This window comes from Oncorhynchus mykiss, chromosome 10 (assembly GCF_057628025.1).
Source record: "Oncorhynchus mykiss isolate SJ-2025 chromosome 10, ASM5762802v1, whole genome shotgun sequence".
Taxonomy (NCBI): domain Eukaryota; kingdom Metazoa; phylum Chordata; class Actinopteri; order Salmoniformes; family Salmonidae; genus Oncorhynchus; species Oncorhynchus mykiss.
The window spans coordinates 49,545,797-49,563,533 of NC_143031.1; the positions used below are offsets into that span (position 1 = coordinate 49,545,797).

General features: G+C 42.2%; 2 protein-coding genes across 3 annotated transcripts in view; both read right to left on the minus strand.

Annotated features, from left to right (window-relative positions):
• Positions 1-3,725: 3,725 nt before the first annotated feature.
• LOC110534181 (steroid receptor RNA activator 1) lies at positions 3,726-10,820 on the minus strand. Of its 2 annotated transcripts, none has more exons than XM_021618899.3 (5): positions 10,556-10,820; positions 8,425-8,553; positions 7,963-8,231; positions 7,692-7,800; positions 3,726-4,578 (listed from the first exon to the last, which is right to left on the minus strand). In XM_021618899.3, exons 1-5 carry the CDS (start codon positions 10,584-10,586, stop codon positions 4,382-4,384), a joined length of 735 nt encoding a protein of 244 aa, XP_021474574.3. In that variant the 5' UTR covers positions 10,587-10,820; the 3' UTR covers positions 3,726-4,381. The 2 variants fall into 2 exon arrangements, with proteins under 2 accessions (XP_021474574.3, XP_090043130.1); XM_090187004.1 differs by having other exon boundaries at positions 8,425-8,545; positions 10,556-10,655.
• A 50-nt stretch (positions 10,821-10,870) lies between these two features.
• The window catches only part of LOC110534182 (amyloid-beta A4 precursor protein-binding family B member 3), a 29,841-nt gene continuing 22,974 nt past the window's right edge, over positions 10,871-17,737 (minus strand). Inside the window, exons 7-12 of the mRNA XM_021618901.3 lie at positions 15,571-15,685; positions 15,383-15,470; positions 15,143-15,226; positions 13,728-13,843; positions 13,278-13,457; positions 10,871-13,023 (exon numbers count right to left, since the gene is read on the minus strand). Coding sequence (XP_021474576.1) covers positions 12,796-13,023; positions 13,278-13,457; positions 13,728-13,843; positions 15,143-15,226; positions 15,383-15,470; positions 15,571-15,685 — 811 coding nt within the window. The 3' untranslated portion in view covers positions 10,871-12,795. The remainder of the gene's footprint in view (positions 13,024-13,277; positions 13,458-13,727; positions 13,844-15,142; positions 15,227-15,382; positions 15,471-15,570; positions 15,686-17,737) is intronic.

Consider the following 17,737-nt stretch of genomic DNA (forward strand, 5'->3'; position numbering starts at 1 on the left):
ACAACTGACTGCGGCAACCTTTGATTTGGATACACGTTACGTGATGCTGGACACGTTCATTCACGAGTTCTCACCTCATGGGAAAAACAACAGAGAGAGAAAAGTATAAAATGGGCAGTAAAGAAGGGTGGATTTACATGATTAAAATATGTCTCGTGAGATCTCGCTCTTCCAACATCAGCCTTGGATGTGGTGAGGCCAAAGCTACATTCCTGCTTCATGTGTGCACCTATTAGCATACTGTAAATACAATATAGACAAACCAAGTGAGGATAGCAATTCAAACTGTACAGGTGCTTCTCATCTAAACCATATTGCACAGTTGATACATGCAATGATTGGCAAATGTGTGGATATTTTAGAATCCTGCGTGCAGTTCTAAAGAAATGGCTAACTAGCGCTGCACAATGACTGCAAGTCTATGGGTCTCTGCAAGCACACTAGAAGATACCCATACACTTCCACTCCTTGTGCTAACGCTAGTTAGCATTGGCTAGGGACACTACCTCCAACGTCCTTGACACAGACTTAAAAATGGTTAATCTGACTCTGGGGAAGTAGATCAAGGGTCTCATTGCCAAAATCCAGAAGTGTCCCTTTAAAAAGGTCATTGGGGTAATTACTGGGAAAGGGAAAGGTGGACACCTAGTCAGTTGTACAACTGTATGCATTCAACCCGAGATGTGTCTTCCACATTTAAACCAACCCCTCTGAATCAGAGGTAGTGTGGGAGACGTCGCTTACAGTGAGATTTCAATCTAAATCGCATCTCTTTACCCGAGTAGCTCTCCTGGACCTAGTTTGTGTCGTCAAAGTAGCGTAGCGTAAAAGAGGCCCTAAGATTGCAACCATCTGTCTACATTCAAAAGTGAGATGTAGCAATAAAGCGATCGGAAGTGTATTAGTGCTGCTAGGGGTATGTATATGAGTGCTTATTGAAGCCTCAGCAGTCACCACCACAGCGGGAGAGAGTGACTGTTGCTTTGCCACTCATGTCTGGAGAGAGGGCGTTTAATAGCCCAGCAGGATTACTGTGATTGGGTGTCGGTTCTCCTTTCAGCCAGTTCACAGCAGCAACAGCGTGAGACGATCAGTCTCACAGTATCTTAACATATACAACCAAATGGGGCCGCGGAGGAATAGAATGATGGCTTTTCTGTCAATTTCCTTTTCCTCCACCACCTGTTCAAACACAGAGGTCTCTTGAGACAGACACCCATGTTTTAGGAAATATTGATTTCTGTGAAACTAGCCTGTGGTGCTCGGTCTGTTCCTCTCTAAGGAAATGTGGTATAGTACCCCTTCTGCTTGAAGCTATTTGTCAGTGAAGACACACTCCCCCCATATGTATTTGGACAGTGAAGGATCATTTATTTTTTTGGGCTCTACACTCCAGCGTTTTGGATTTGAGATCAAAATTGTTTCATATGAAGCGACTATAGAATGTTGTCTTGTATTTGAGGTGGTTTTCATACATATCCGTCCCCCCCCCCCCCATGTGAAGTTGTCAAGTATTTGGGCAAAATCACTTATAGTCAAAAGTGTCGAATTTGGTCCCATATTCCTAGCGCGCAATGATTACATCAAGCTTGTGACTCTACAAGCTCGTTGACTGCATTTGCAGTTTGTTTTGGGTTCTTTTGCCTAGTAGTAAATGATGACCGTATAGACTGGCTGTGACTGTGAGGCTGATTGAGCTGTGCTGTGAATGCTGTAATACATTTGACACGCGGCATCTCCCGCTACAAGAAACAGTGCAAATAAAAAAAAATAACTGTTGGAACACATTTAACACACAGAACTGTTGAACAGATAACAAAGATTAGCATTTTCTAAAGAGATAAAAAGGGAACGTTTACAACAGTTGATCATATACTGTAGGTGGTGGTAGACCTTAAATAAAAAAAATAAAAAAAACACAGTGGAGACCTAAAATCTCGGCAAGACGCAAACAAATCGCATCAGTTACCTCTAGAATGAAACTGCTTGTAGATGGACCTGTGTCAGACCATGTTAACGCGTTCACATTTGCCAAGATTTTGGAATGTGACGCAAGTTAACTTTCTGGAATGAAAACACCCCCCCCCCCCCAAGTAATCAGGAGAAGAATCAGGAAACGTAAGCGCTAATCCGAGGACGGTGTTTCACCTTTCAATACACGATTGCTTGGGTGAGAAAACATCCGACACAACAGCCAATCGCAACTAGCTTCTCAGGACTTGAGTTGTGATGCACCGGTATGGTGTGATGTGTGCATTAAAGAAGCAATCCGCAGTTTGAACAATAACAACGTGGCACCCAGCCACTGATTTGGCAAACAGCTGAGGGATGGGGCTGGAATAATGTAACCACTCTCAAAATCCTTGTCAGAGCTTTAGAGACACGGACTGACCGTCCATGATATCCACATTATAGTTGCGGGTGTACCGTGTTTGTTTAGATTTAAAAACAAGCTTATACTTTGGGTTCTGATGGGGTAGGACAACTAAGCTCATAAGTTATTTGCTTCACAAATCAAAAGAGTACACATCATTAATTTTAAAAAAGTATAAAAAAAATTAAAAAAAATGTACCAACTACAGATTTCCCCTTAAAACAACACAAGATAATTTCTCAACCTCCCCAGCAAGTGTCTGCTTGCACTGTAGACTACACAGTATTTGTTCAAATCAACACGGTAAATCCACATTCCTTTCGTTCAATTCAAGTTCACTTCCCCGTATTTCTTATGTCAATGTTTTCACCAAATAAACACACATGGAGTGAGTTTGGCAAATGGCATTGTGACAACACTTGCTGCCAGAGCTGTTATACTGCCAGCCTTACATGATTAGTCAGAGTTTACTACAGTACGCAAAGCAGACGCTATTGTTAACGTGTACACAGTACAGGTAATGTAGGGCTGATGTCAGTGAGAAGTGTTGGCCTGCAGCTCCCAGGAAGACGGGTAACATGATTATAGCCCTACACCGGCCCTACCCCCAGTGCCAGAGAGATACAGTGTGGGAATTAGTAAACACAGATTCTACTGAAAAATCTCAAACCTGCAACCCCGCTCTCTCCCGATACACAACCCAAGCTCTCACAGCCATACTGTATTATTCAAATCAGCAGCTGTAAACCCAAACACAGGAGAGCTGAATAAACTATGCCATGAGAGGAAAAGCTCTCCTCATTTAAACCCACTTTTCTACAACAATGACAAAAGGAGAGGAGATTCAGATGGCTCCATGACTTAATTGGAAACATTCAAACTTTACTCCAACATGATCTAATCTTTTATGGGTAGACTGGGACAATAATGGATAATGTGATGACATTATCCATAATGAGTTCACATCAATTACGGTCTCACTTAGCAACAATAAAACAGTGTTGTTGTCACAGGCCTTGGACGATCAAAACAAAGCCACGCCTCATTCATGGTGGCTAGTCCTCTAGCGCTATAAAATTTAAGGCATAAAATCTTGTGTAACCCTTCCTATAAAGTGCCCAAGTTTCTCTAGTTATCATAGCCACAACACTGTCATCGGTGAAAAGTCAAGCCTTAAGACGCCACCTTGTGGTGGCTTCTCCTTGCATCTGTGTCCACGGAGGTAGACAAGTCAGAAAATCTGGAAGAATGGAACATCCTCATTGCCTAACTACAGAACCGATATAAATAACAGTTCATGACATGAACCTACTGCCATATAAAAATACATTATATATTTGTAAAACTGGAATACTTCCATCACAAATCAGCTTTATTTGGTCTCATCGTGTATGATACACATGTAATGCAATGCCACCGTCAACAGAAGCAGACCACAGTCTTTAAAACATTCTTATTGCTCTTATGATTATGTACATGGGGGATGATAAGTCATTGAAAACTGTAGGCTAAACTAGGAAAAATACATTGGACCTTGCATACAATTAAAGCAATCTTAGCTCCAGTAAAATACTGTTTACAAGGCTGTCCAAGGGAGGTTATAGAGTATTTTGAAGAGAGAACGATCCAAATAAAATGTTTCATTACTGACACTTCTGATTTAAGCACTTTAACCAAACAAGACACAACAGGGGAAAGGCTGTATCAAACGTAAACGATCGACATAAAACAGAGGTAACGGCATCTTTGTATTGTCAGAATTGGTGGAGCTCGGTTAAAGCAATACACTGCAATCAAAGGCAAATCATTAAAAAAAGTCCCAAAAAATGTATATGCATATTGAATAATTACAGGAAAACCATGTCAAAATATGTGGAATCTCCACATACGAAAGCAAAAGAGAGAGTAAGCCTAAAAGTTGAATTTCAATGGCTTTTCACATGGACGACCGAGAGTCCTCATGGTTCCACAACCGAATAGAAAAGTTCCAAAAGTGTCATTATTGATCTAGTCAGAGTTACCAGCGCTGCTGGTGTCTAGACTCTGGTCTACTTCCTGTGTGTGCAGGAGGTCTGGGTTTAAGTTGCGTGTTTCAGCGATGAGACGCTTGACCCCCACCATCCACTGACCGACCTCGTTAACATGGTCCACTATCAGAGCCCGGTGGATCTCATCAGCAGCGTCCCAGTTACAACTCTTCAACTCTGACAGGAGCATAAAGACAGGAGCATCAGAGATGTGGTTAGGTCATTTGAACATTTGTTTAATCAGAGATGCAAACTGCTGAGGGACCACAAAAGGCGACACTTTTTTGTTATTGCACTGAAACATGCAAAGAAAATCCCTGCTAGGGGGGGGAAGTGCAGCTTTTAATTAATTAAACAACAAAGAATATGACCTACATGTTCAGTCTCTGTTGTGTAAAATAAGTGGTTCATTTGAACCTCACAGCTAAAAAATGAATAAATAAAAGAAAGCAATCCAATGTTATTTGTTGCCTAGACTTTACTGCAAATGACACTCAAGTCTTGAGAGAGAGAGAAAAAAAAAAAACACTAATATTGCAGTTAGCCATGACAGCCTTTATAATAGAACACTTGTGACCACACACACATCTAAATATTGCACTTGGGGGGGGAAAAAAAACATCTTAAAGTAGAAATAGAATGCCTGTTTGTTTCATTCTACAGTGGGGCAAAAAGGTATTTAGTCAGCCACCAATTGTGCAAGTTCTCCCACTTAAAAAGATGAGGCCTGTAATTTTCATCATAGTTGAAGCGTACCTATGACAGACAAAATTAGAAAAGAAATCCAGAAAATTACATTGTAGGATTTTTTATGAATTTATTTGAAAATTATGGTGGAAAATAAGTATTTGGTCAATAACAATAGTTTCTCAATAACTTGTTATATACCCTTTGTTGGCAATGACAGAGATCAAACGTTTTCTGTAAGTCTTCACAAGGTTTTCACACACTGTTGCTGGTATTTTGGCCCATTCCTTCATGCAGATCTCCTCTAGAGCAGTGATGTTTTGGGGCTGTTGCTGGGCAACACGGACTTTCAACTCCCTCCAAAGAGTTTCTATGGGGTTGAGATCTGGAGACTGGCTAGGCCACTCCAGGACCTTGAAATGCTTCTTACGAAGCCATTCCTTCGTTGCCCGGGCGGTGTGATTGGGATCATTGTCATGCTGAAAGACCCAGCCACGTTTCATCTTCAATGCCCTTGCTGATGTAAGGAGGTTTTCACTCAAAATCTCATGATACATGGCCCCATTCATTCTTTTCTTTACACGGATCAGTCGTCCTGGTCCCTTTGCAGAAAAACAGCCCCAAAGCATGATGTTTCCATCCCCATGCTTCACAGTAGGTATGGTGTTCTTTGGATGCAACTCAGCATTCTTTGTCCTCCAAACACGACGAGTTGAGTTTTTACCAAAAAGTTATATTTTGGTTTCAATCTGACCATATGACATTCTCCCTATTTTCTTCTGGATCATCCAAATGCTCTCTAGGAAACTTCAGACGGGCCTGCACATGTACTGGCTTAAGCAGGGGGACACGTCTGGCACTGCAGGATTTGAGTCCCTGGCGGCGTAGTGTGTTACTGATGGTAGGCTTTGTTACTTTGGTCCCAGCTCTCTGCAGGTCATTCACTAGGTCCCCCGTGTGGTTCTGGGATTTTTGCTCACCGTTCTTGTGATCAACTTGACCACACCGGGTGAGATCTTGCGTGGAGCCCCAGATCGAGGGAGATTATCAGTGGTCTTGTATGTCTTCCATTTCCTAATAATTGCTCCCACAGTTGATTTCTTCAAACCAAGCTGCTTACCTATTGCAGATTCAGTCTTCCCAGCCTGGTGCAGGTCTACAATTTTGTTTCTGGTGTCCTTTGACAGCTCTTTGGTCTTGGCCATAGTGGAGTTTGGAGTGTGACTGTTTGAGGTTGTGGACAGGTGTCTTTTATACTGATATCAAGTTCAAACAGGTGCCATTAATACAGGTAATGAGTGGAGGACAGAGGAGCCTCTTAAAGAAGTTGTTACAGGTCTGTGAGAGCCAGAAATCTTGCTTGTTTGTAGGTGACCAAATACTTATTTTCCACCATAATTTGCAAATAAATTCATTAAAAATCCTACAGTGATTTTCTGGAATTTTTTTTCTCATTTTGTCTGTCATAGTTGAAGTGTACCTATGATGAAAATTACAGACCTCTCATCTTTTTAAGTTGGAGAACTTGCACAATTGGTGGCTGACTAAATACTTTTTTGCCCCACTGTATTTTTGCTCTATTATAGTGGCCACTATAGTAGATATTGATCAAATACACAGGGCTACATGCGTGCAAAAAAACATTTACAGAGTAAAAAAAAATGTTATAATCCCGCCTAAAATCACACACATACTGTCAAATTCAACACAACAAAAACAATATATTTGGGCTACACTGCACATTATTACATTGTACACTTTCTGCAGAGAGTACACCTGGCATACCCCCGGAAAGTGTGTGGTGTTCCTTTCACCTCTATAGTGGCATCCTGTTTAAGCCAGGCCCAGCTACACTCGATCCCTGAATCCACTTGTTTAACAAGCAACGCCTCATTTTCACATAATTCTCTCATTCTGAAAATTAACCACATAACTAGAGGGAAAACATTAGTTCACAGATAGTAGCGAGTTAAATTTTCACACAGATTGCCAGGGTCTAGTAAGCAACTAACGCGTTATAACTTGAGGAAAGGCAAGGAGACTTATACCAGTTAATACTATAACGAATTGGTTTGGTTAGCTCATCTGACTTTATTAGCCAGCTAATTTTCACACCATAAACTAAATTATTAGGATCAGTTAGCAAGTCGTCTTATTTTGCTCAACATTTCTCTGGCCAGCGAACGGAGAATTCGATCCAGCTAGCAAGATACTTAACCATGCTAATACTTGTTCCACCACACTTTCTCCTTCATTTCAAACTTTCCAAATGCCAGTTGTTTTTCAGTTACAGCTCATGAAGTACACGTCAACCCCTTCACGCCCCCGTCTCCGTGGTTAGGCTTCTCATCTACCTCTTCGCTATCGTTCAGGGGACGTGTTGCTTTCTGTTATGTGAACGATGGGCTGAGCCTTGGACACAGTCAATATTGCTCCAAACGTGCATTACCCCATTGCATACAGCCAGTAGTGATCCAACCCCCCCCCCAAAAAACTTCTCATCGGATCTACACGAATCACGTAGGTCACTAGTTTGCATCCCTGATTTATTTTTCATCCGTAGAAATATGACCTCATCTATCAAACTACACAGGTTCTCCTACCTTGCACCAGTCCACTCATTCTTCTCCTAACAGGAAGTGACAGCTTCCCAGACTTCCACATGTCCTCAAAGAGCTTCAGACGCTTCGCCACATCATTACACACCTGTTTCTGCAAGGGGCACAAGTAAAACATTAAGCAATTTGGCTAGCAAAGCAGTGAGTGTCATTTCAAAACAGTGCACTGCACCATGACAGAGTTAGATACAACATGCAATTTGTAAATGGTTTGTCAACTGTGGCTGGGAATTAAAGCTATAGAAATCATTCTTACTTTGACTGTGTGTCTACAAGCTGTCAGTGCCCAGTTGAGAAGAGTGACTACATCGTCTACATCTGGCTCATTTTCTGATTGGCTACTGGCAGAGTCTGTGTGCTCTACCACAGGGAAAGGTGGTGGAGGTGTGGCCATCACCCCACCAAGAGGAGGGGCTGCGACAGGACATGGACGAGGGGGCGTGTTCATACTACATGGAGGGGCCAGTGGGTTGGTAGGAGGAGTCATTGGAGCTGTTGCGGAAGGAAAATCTCCTGGGACAGGACCTGTAGATAAATAGAACCAGGATGATTCATTATCTGCTCTGACAGTCTGGGGAAAGTACAGTCATCAGAAAGACAATCTCACAACCCCCTGAGTAAACATCAAAAAATTAGTACCAAGGTACTCAAAAGATCAAGGAATTTAAAACATGTTCAAGGCACAATGTCCAATTCTCTGCCAAAGCCTAGAACGTACAAGGGGATCCTGTGAGTTGAGGTGGGGGCACTCTCTTGTTGAGAGGGGTCCTCTTGGGTGCACCTTGTGCTGCTGTCTGCAAACCATAGGAAAACTGTGGAGGGTCATTCCAGCCCCGCTCCTGATTACCTTAACAAAAGGTAGAGAGGGTTTTATTTTAAAAGACCTACCATTTACTAACTACTCGTTAGCAGCTAGCACACACACACAGTTGAAGTCGGAAGTTTACATACACCTTAGCCAAATACGTTTAAACTCAGTTTCACAATTCCTGACATGTAAAGCCTAGTAAAAATTCCCTGTCTTAGGTCAGTTAAGATCACCACTTTATTTTAAGAATGTGAAATGTCAGAATAATAGTAGAGAAGGATTTATTTAAGCTTTTATTTCTTTCATCACATTCCCAGTGGGTTAGAAGTTTATTACACTCAATTAGTATTTGGTGCATTGCCTTTAAATTATTTAACTTGGGTCAAATGTTTCAGGTAGCCTTCCATAAGGTTCCCACAATAAGTTGGGTGAATTTTGGCCCATTCCTCCTGACAGAGCTGGTGTAATGGAGTCAGGTTCGTATGCCTCCTTGCTCACGCACACTTTTTCAGTTCTGCCAACAAATTTTCTATAGGTTTGAGGTCAGGGCTTTGTGATGGCCACTCCCAATACATTGACTTTGTTGTCCTCAAGCCATTTTGCCACAACTTTGGAAGTATGCTTGGGGTCATTCATTGTCCATTTGGAAGACCCATTTGCGACCAAGCTTTAACTTCCTGACTGTCTTGAAATGTTGCTTCAATATATCCACATAATTTTCCTCCTCATGATGCCATCTATTTTGTGAAGTGTACCAGTCCCTCCTGCAGCAATGCACCCCACAACATGGTGTTCCCACCCCGTGCCTCACGGTTGGGAGGGTGTTCCTCGGCTTGCAAGCCTCCCCCTTTTCCCTCCAAACATAATAATGGTCATTATGGCCAAACAGTTCTATTTTCGTTTAATCGGACATTTCTCCAAAAAGTACCATCTTTGTCCCCATGTGCAGTTGCAAACCGTAGTCTGGCTTTTTTATGGCGGTTTTGGAGCAGTGGCTTTTTCCTTGCGGAGTGACCTTTCAGGTTATGTCAATATAGGACTCGTTTTACTGTGGATATAGATACTTTTGTACCTGTTTCCTCCAGCATCTTCAAAAGGTCCTTTGCTGTTGTTCTGGGATTGATTTGCACTTTTCGCACCAAAGTACGTTAATCTCTAGGACAGAACGTGTCTCCTTCCTGAGCGGTATGACGACTGCGTGGTCCCATGGTGTTTATACTTGCGTACTATTGTACAGATGAATGTGGTACGTGCGGGCATTTGGAAATTGCTCCCAAGGATGAACCAGACTTGTGGAGGTCTAAAAAAAAAAATCTGAGGTCTTGGCTGATTTCTTTTGATTTTCCCATGATGTCAATTAAAGGGACACTGAGTTTGAAGGTAGGCCTTGAAATACATCCACAGGTACACCTCCAATTGACTCAAATCAAAAGCCATGACATCATTTTCTGGAATTTTCCAAGCTGTTTAAAGGCACAGTCAACTTAGTGTATGTAAACTTTGACCCACTGGAATTGTGATAGTTTATTACAAGTGAAATAATCTGTCTGTAAACAATTGTTGGAAAAATTACCTGTGTCATACACAAACTAGATATCCTAACATACTTGCCAAAACTATAGTTTGTTAACAATACATTTGTGGAGTGGTTGAAAAACGAGTTTTAATGACTCCGACCTAAGTGGATGTAAACTTCCAACTTGAGATGAACATGACGGTACTGACAGGTCAACAAAACGGATTATGTTTATAATCATGATCAACATCGTGTGATAACGTTACCTGTAGTCACGCTCAAATTAGATGGGGAAATACCTCAAGTGAAGAGGTAGTATAAAGTCTACGCAAACGCATCTTCAAGATGTTTTGACAACTTTGTTAGCAAGAGAGCAATGTAGTTTGATAGTTACTGCTAGCTAGCTTGTCTTCAAAGTAGCTTGCATTATCACCCAAGCACAGGTGCAGTAGACTAATGTCTATCGTCAGCGAACTTTTCTCGCTAAATAAACAAAGTAGAACTATTAAATTGGACAGAACATACCTGGTTTGATGTAAAGGTCCTTCGCCTCCATGGGTTATTTTCTTCTTACATATACAACAAATCAACTTGTTTTCCGGGACACGTGGACAGGATGTTGAACATTGACATTACGCATGTCCGGTTGGTTAATAGAATAGAATAGAGGAAATTAGTTCATTTTTTTGGTCTAGTAAACAGTGGATGACTTCATGTAGAGCAAAGTGGCCAGATTCTGAGTAATGAGACTAGACTTAATGTTGAAATAAAAGGCTCTTTCTTTGTAAAAGAGGAGTTGAAGTTGAACTTTGATAAACATAACACACAAAAAACAGAGAACAGGATTTCCAAGCAATTTATTATTCCAGCATAGACCACCACAGTGTGGACCAAGTAAGGTACAACTGCGAGAAATAATCACAATTTAAAATAGTTTGCATTTACATGACATCCTATTTTCTTTTGTGCTAAAATATTGCAAATATATATATATATATAGAGAGACATATGTATTTACTAGTAGTATAAATAGCAGAAACAAAAAAAATCTCAAGGTGCTACATTAGCATTTTTATGACATCACCTCTCCCAAATTCTCCTGGATTAAACGTATTTCACTTCTCCACCCATGTTATTTTACGCCAAAGCTCCACCTTTTCATTCTTCCAACTTTGACATGAACCTTCCACTAAATATGAAGACCTGAGTTGTTTTCTCATATAATGCCTATTTAGAATGGGGGAGGGGAGCTGTTGCATATCGGTAATATATAGTATGACCTCTCTGAAGTGCCATTCCTTTTATGTGCCCAAGTGTTTCACAGCATACAGTGGGCCTACTGTCGCAAATTACTTTGAAAATCAGCATGCAATAAACCAAGTGCCTTTCCCCCCTCCCCCCATACTTAATTCAATGCAGTGCAAGTAAGTCTGTATTTTGGGGGGGATTCAGTGTGTTTTGGTGTTTTCTCAAGTGAAAATGCTGTTTAGCGTGTCCTCCAATAGGAGCAACACAACACAGGCGTTCAGTGGTGGGGACTGTTTGCATTTAGAGTTTAGTCATTGACTTGATTTCTAAGTGTTTTCAGTTTTACTAGTGAGAGTCGGTCTTTCTTTTTTTTTCATTGCCAATAGCATGGAAAGTACCTGAGCAAAGCATTTCATTCCCAGGCATGTGCGAAAGCATGCAGTGCTTCTGTAGAGCTTCGGGGGACTGTCTACATACCTTTCTAAATCTTTATTTTTACACTTTTATGCCTTTATGCCTTTTTACACTTTTATGCCTTTTGTGCTGCTTGTACTAACACAAACCTTTTCCAGAACAGAAATAAAACACCTTCTCCTTCACTCTAATGTGAAGACCACTGTGGCACTGGTGCCACTCCTGAATCCTGCTCAAAGGGATTCTTTCTGAGTATGCTGCGTCAAAATTGTACCAAAGCCCAGATCTGATTGGACTTCATTTGCTGTTGACAAACTGGGGTCTAGGATGTTCGTAGGTCTGATTCTCGATTTTGCCACGTCTAATTTGAATAATGGAGGAATGTAGAGTGTGATATCTTCTCTCCCATCTTTATGATGCCTAATCTCACATTTTAAATCTATTTGTTGTCAACTGTCAGAGGGACTATAGGCTATAAGTTGACACACTTCTATGAATATATCTGAAGTTAAAGATTCCTTTACATTTATTAAAAAGAACAGTATACGTATTTAACACAACCTACCCAGCTACATTGATTGTACAAGAATGAGGTCACTGTTACATTTTGCTGATGTTCAATATCAGATAACTATATTAAAGAGTAGTCAATTACTGCACCATATTTTTTTGCTACTGTATGTTTCACCTAGAACCAGGGAGCCATTGTTGTGTATTTGATGGTATTTTGCAATAAAAGCACAAGTCAAGATCCTAATGACTTAAACTCTTCCTTGATAAGAAAGGTGTGGAATGTGAGAGTACAGCACCTCAGTGTTCTTTTCTAAATCTGTACCACAAACCAGTCTAGTTGAGATATGTCGTATACCCAAAGAAACACAGTAGAAGCAGAAATGCAGAAAAAGTTTGTTTTGTTTAAGATAATGGTCATCCTTGCCTGGTCAAATAGAAACTCAGCTGGCCTTCAATCTTCACATTCTAATGGCTGGTTATACATCTGTTATACATTCTACCCTTCGCCCTAAAACTGATTTGCCGTACCTCCCTTTACCCAAGTCCCCTTCTCTCACTTGCTCCCTCCCGCCTCCCTCTCTATCTGGTTGTTATGGTGTGGAAACTGCTGACTGTTTATTTCTGAAAGTCTCAAAAAACGCCAGCATGCCCTTTTTGGCTGTGGAGGAGCCAGTCATGGGTGGGGACAGTCCTTGGTGAAGGGGAGCTGGGAAAGTGAAGCCGTCCATGGAGTTGGCCCTCTTCACCTTGGAACCCGCCTGCCACATTTTGGACCTGGGTGGTGGAGTCTGGGCCACCAAGCACTTCTGGTACTGGACCTGCAGGGGGCACAATGGAGCCATGTTAAGCAGTGACCTTAGTTTCTCTTTCATTTTAGAAAGATACCATACATGACTCATGGCTCTAGTACATTCTCTACCAGTACCTACAAATTCCGTTAAAATATTCATCATTCAGCCATGATAGCATGTTTAAATTCAAGTATTTATCATGCTAGCTTCACCTCTGCGTCTACAAAAGCCATTTTGTACGTTAGTTCTCCAGCCCTGTGTTCCATCCCTTAGTCACTCACCATGCACGCAGCCTGCACAGCCTCAGAGATGATCCCTGCGTCCGGCTCACACCAGAAAACATGACATTCAAACCGCTGCGTCCCGCAGTCCACTATCACTGCAAAGGTGTGTGTGTCATGGCCCACACCCAGAAAGGTCAGGTAACGCACTTGACATTCCCAGAAGGGATCATCTCCATCCTGAAAGAGAAATCCCAGAGAAGGTAACAGACAGAAAGAGAAAAAAAGTGAAAGAAGGAGAGAGAGAGAGAAAGAAAGTGAAAGAAGGAGAGAGAGAGAGAGAGAGAGAGAGAGAGAGAGAGAAAGGGAGAGAGAGAGGGACAAAGGGAGAGACAAAGGGAGAGCGAGTGTAAGAGAGAGAGAGAGAGAGCATCAGGTAGACAGAGAAATGTAATCATTTCATTGGTTGGTCTGACCACTGCATTTACAGGTTTCCTGAGCACTCCTCACCTCTCCTTTCCAGAGTGAAAGCACAGTGTCGGAGATGTGGATGACGATGGGCTCCCACTCGTCACTGTCTGAGGTGTTCATGATGCTCTCTATGGCCCGGTTCAGCACCTCCATACCTGCCAGAGGATCTCACATAAAGCCCCTTAATAAAGCTGCTTCAGTAACAGCCCAGTGACTTCTAAAAGTACTGTAAAAACCAAGGTTAGGGTTAGATCACCTGTTTTGAGAGGAAATGATCCTAGCCTCAACTCTTCTTCATTGTACTACACAGTATACTCAAACGACATTCCAGTGATTGCGAACCTATGCGATCATCACCTCGGGTGTGTAGTCTCCAATGACGACTAATGGCTTGTCATCATTAATAAGAATCTACAATCTGCCTTTATTGCCTTGCAGAAAGCCTTTAGTCAACTGAAATTGGTACTTAATGCAGGTAAAACCAAGCATATGTTGTTTTCCAAAACGCTTAAAAATGTATCTGATGATTTATGCATATATATACGTTGGATGGTGCCCACATTGACCGTGGGCCGCCTTTTAAATATCTGGGCATCTTAATGTTTAGGAAGTTGAGACTTAAAACGGGCTTCCTTTATAGGAATAGGCCATGCCTTTCGTTAAATAGCACAAAGCAAATCATTCAGTCGACATTCATAGCGGTTCTAGACTATGGCGATATTGTCTAATGCAAGCAGCTGCCACTGAAGACATTGAACGCAGTTTATTACAGGCTTACATTACTTCATTGTTAACCTACAGACGTACGAGCTCCCAGACCCAGTATCAAGGATGGCTAACTCTGGGGATCCCTTCTATCTCCACTGAGTTAGGTTAATCTGCTATTAGTTTTTTTTGTTGCACCTTACTTGTGGAATAATCTCCGAAACAATTGAAAGGTTAAATAAAAACCTCAGTGGAACACAATATCTCCGACATAAAGCATCTGGGACTGGGCGTTTATGTCAGTTAGTCAGCTGATCCAGCTAACAACACCTTGATGGATGCTACCGTTTTGGAGCCTGTAATCAATAATCCATTTTCTGAAAGAGTGCCGTGTTACATACTGCGAGACGACGCCTCGCCTGGGGACAGCCAAATACACAGTGAACCTGAGAGTTACCTAGCCATGAGACGTGACTCGGCGTATTTGCTGAGGCTAAAGAGACGATGTCCTCTGTCCCGTTATCCGGCCCCAATTTTAAACATGCCTGTGACTCCTGGCTGCGGTCTAATCCTCTATATCTGGTGATGAGATATTACAGATCCTCTTCCCCTGTTGACTCTCAAGGTTGTTACAGGAAAGGGAACCTTGGCTCGTTTAAAAAAAATCTAGTTCAATTAGATGACAAGTTTGATGGTATTTTGCCAGTTTAATAAATCAATATGGTGAGATTAGAATACAGTAAACCTACCCATCGCCCTGGAGACAGGCAGGTTTCCGATGTACTGCACCTCAAACTTCTGCACCCTTTTCCTCATTGCATCCAGGAAGTCCACTGCAGCAGAAATACGAATATAATGTATCACACGATTTCTGCCACATTATGGAGTTTACCATCCGTATAAACTACACATGGCTCCAGTCAGACAAATCCCTACAAATTGTAACGGGTGGGTTTCTATGGGCTCTGAGCTCAGCCAGGCTACAGCACCTTGACGTGGCAGGTCCTCAGGGGAGATGTTCTCCATGGTGAGGGAGCGGGCCATAGATGGGCTTCTAGTCGTCTTCTCTGCCATGATCTGGATACACACACAGACACATCATGGAATGGAACCTAGACTCCTACGGTGGGCTGAAAGGGAAGTTCAACCACTTCCTATGCTGGAAACCTTTGGTTACCTTTGAGCACATTTCATGCAAAGCCGTGGCGATGGTTTTTGCTGGGGCGCTGCAGCGAAACACATGGCACTTCAGCATACAGGTGTCTTTGTCACTGGCCACAAAGGCAAAGTCTCTGTAAACGGTGCGGAACACAAAAGCAGAGGTTAAACACAGAGAACGGGCATCTATATGTCTGGTTTGTGGGGAAGTTAACCGACTTCACAATTCATCTGGTGATCTGGTACTGTATGTATGACAAGATAATAGCATTAGTAGGAATGGGATGGAATTCAGAGCCATATTGAACACACGCGACACATCAAACTATCGCTTCTTCGGCACAACTACTGTGCCGCATGACCGCGTTGATCCACTGAACTGAAACCAGTGGTACACCAGCCAGTATCACGTAACAGTTGGTTTGACAACATGCACAATCATCAAACGACTAAGCAACTGAGCACTGAAGACAGCACAGGCTCTCGCAACATTGACGCTATCAGCTCCATTCTGGCTCAACACATTGTGACCTCAGCAGCTGATAGGGGCAGGTCACATCAGATGTCAGGTCTATAAGTACCAGTGATGCATATGGACAGACGTTGTTCTCGGGACTTTAAGGAACAGGAACATGGAATACTGTCGCCCTGTCACCAATTTCTAATACCAGAAAAGGGACAAGAGACTCACCATCTCTTCTACACTATATTCACATATCAGAGCAAAGTCACTCAACTGACATTGTAATGTAAACTCTCTGACAAGTAGTCAGTTCATAAAGAACTGTTCGGTGTGCATATGTGCAGTTACTAACTGGGAAAAAGCTCTGTGGTTGCAGTTTGATGGCTTTACGTGGCTTTACGTGTGTAATTATCTCTATAACATCCTCAGTGACCTCGAGCAACAGTGCTGTTTTATAGTCCACAACTCTGGTGCACCAGGATATGCCGATGCCTGTGAAAAGAACTAAGAGACCTGCAGCTTTTTAATTATTGAGGGAAAAGAGGGAATAACAGATGGGCTTCCCTTTTGGCATCAAAGGTGGACCCACAAACGGTAGGGTGGGATCCTTCCTCTCTATTAAATCTCAGGGAACCACTCAAACAGATTGGCAGTCGGTGCAGGCCACTATGTCCTCTGATCTTGTCCACACAGCATCTCGCCACCACGTCACCAAAAAAAACGAGTGAATCTATTATGACAGACGTAGCCGGCCCTAGCCTTTTGGGGGCCTTAAGCAAGATTAGGTTGCGGGGCCTCCCCACCTAGCGGGCAAAACCTTTTAGAGGCCCCCCACTTGACAGCAGAGAGAACATTTGCCAAATTTCGTGCAATTCTACACAGTTCGCCATGGGGAGTAAAGAAAATGTTGCAGTTTCAAAGCAAGCTTCCATGCAATTCTACACATTTTACCATGGGGCGGAGAGAAAAATGTGTAGTTTTACAGCTAATTTCTTGCAATTATACTAATTTTACCATGGGGTGGAGAGCACAGAAGGTTGGTGGCACCTTAATTGGGGAGAACGGGCTCGTGGTAATGACTGGGGCCAAATTAGTGGTATTGGTATCAAACACATGGTTTCCATGGTTTCCAGGTGTTTGATGCCATTCCATTTGCTCCGTTCTGGCCATTATTATGATCCGTTCTTCCCTCACCAGCCTCCAGAGTGGAGAGACATTTTTGCCGTTTTAAAGCAAATTTCCTGCAATTCTACAAATGTTACTAAGACTTACAGTGCCTTGCGAAAGTATTCGGCCCCCTTGAACTTTGCGACCTTTTGCCACATTTCAGGCTTCAAACATAAAGATATAAAACTGTATTTTTTTGTGAAGAATCAACAACAGTGGGACACAATCATGAAGTGGAACGACATTTATTGGATATTTCAAATTTTTTTAACAACTCAAAAACTGAAAAATTGGTCGTGCAAATTTATTCAGCCCCCTTAAGTTAATACTTTGTAGCGCCACCTTTTTCTGCGATTACAGCTGTAAGTCGCTTGGGGTATGTCTCTATCAGTTTTGCACATCGAGAGACTGACATTTTTTCCCATTCCTCCTTGCAAAACAGCTCGAGCTCAGTGAGGTTGGATGGAGAGCATTTGTGAACAGCAGTTTTCAGTTCTTTCCACATATTCTCGATTGGATTCAGGTCTGGACTTTGACTTGGCCATTCTAACACCTG

Bases quoted from the DNA above. Each gene is read 5' to 3' on its own strand.
- LOC110534181 (XM_021618899.3), bottom strand. From the start codon at position 10,586: ATGGAGGCGAAGGACCTTTACATCAAACCAG. The intron at 8,232-8,424 runs GTACGTTCTAGG...ATTTATCTACAG, and splicing joins TCAACTCACAGGATCCCCTT to GTCCTGTCCCAGGAGATTTT. The intron at 7,801-7,962 runs GTAAGAATGATT...TGCCCCTTGCAG, and splicing joins CTTGTAGACACACAGTCAAA to AAACAGGTGTGTAATGATGT.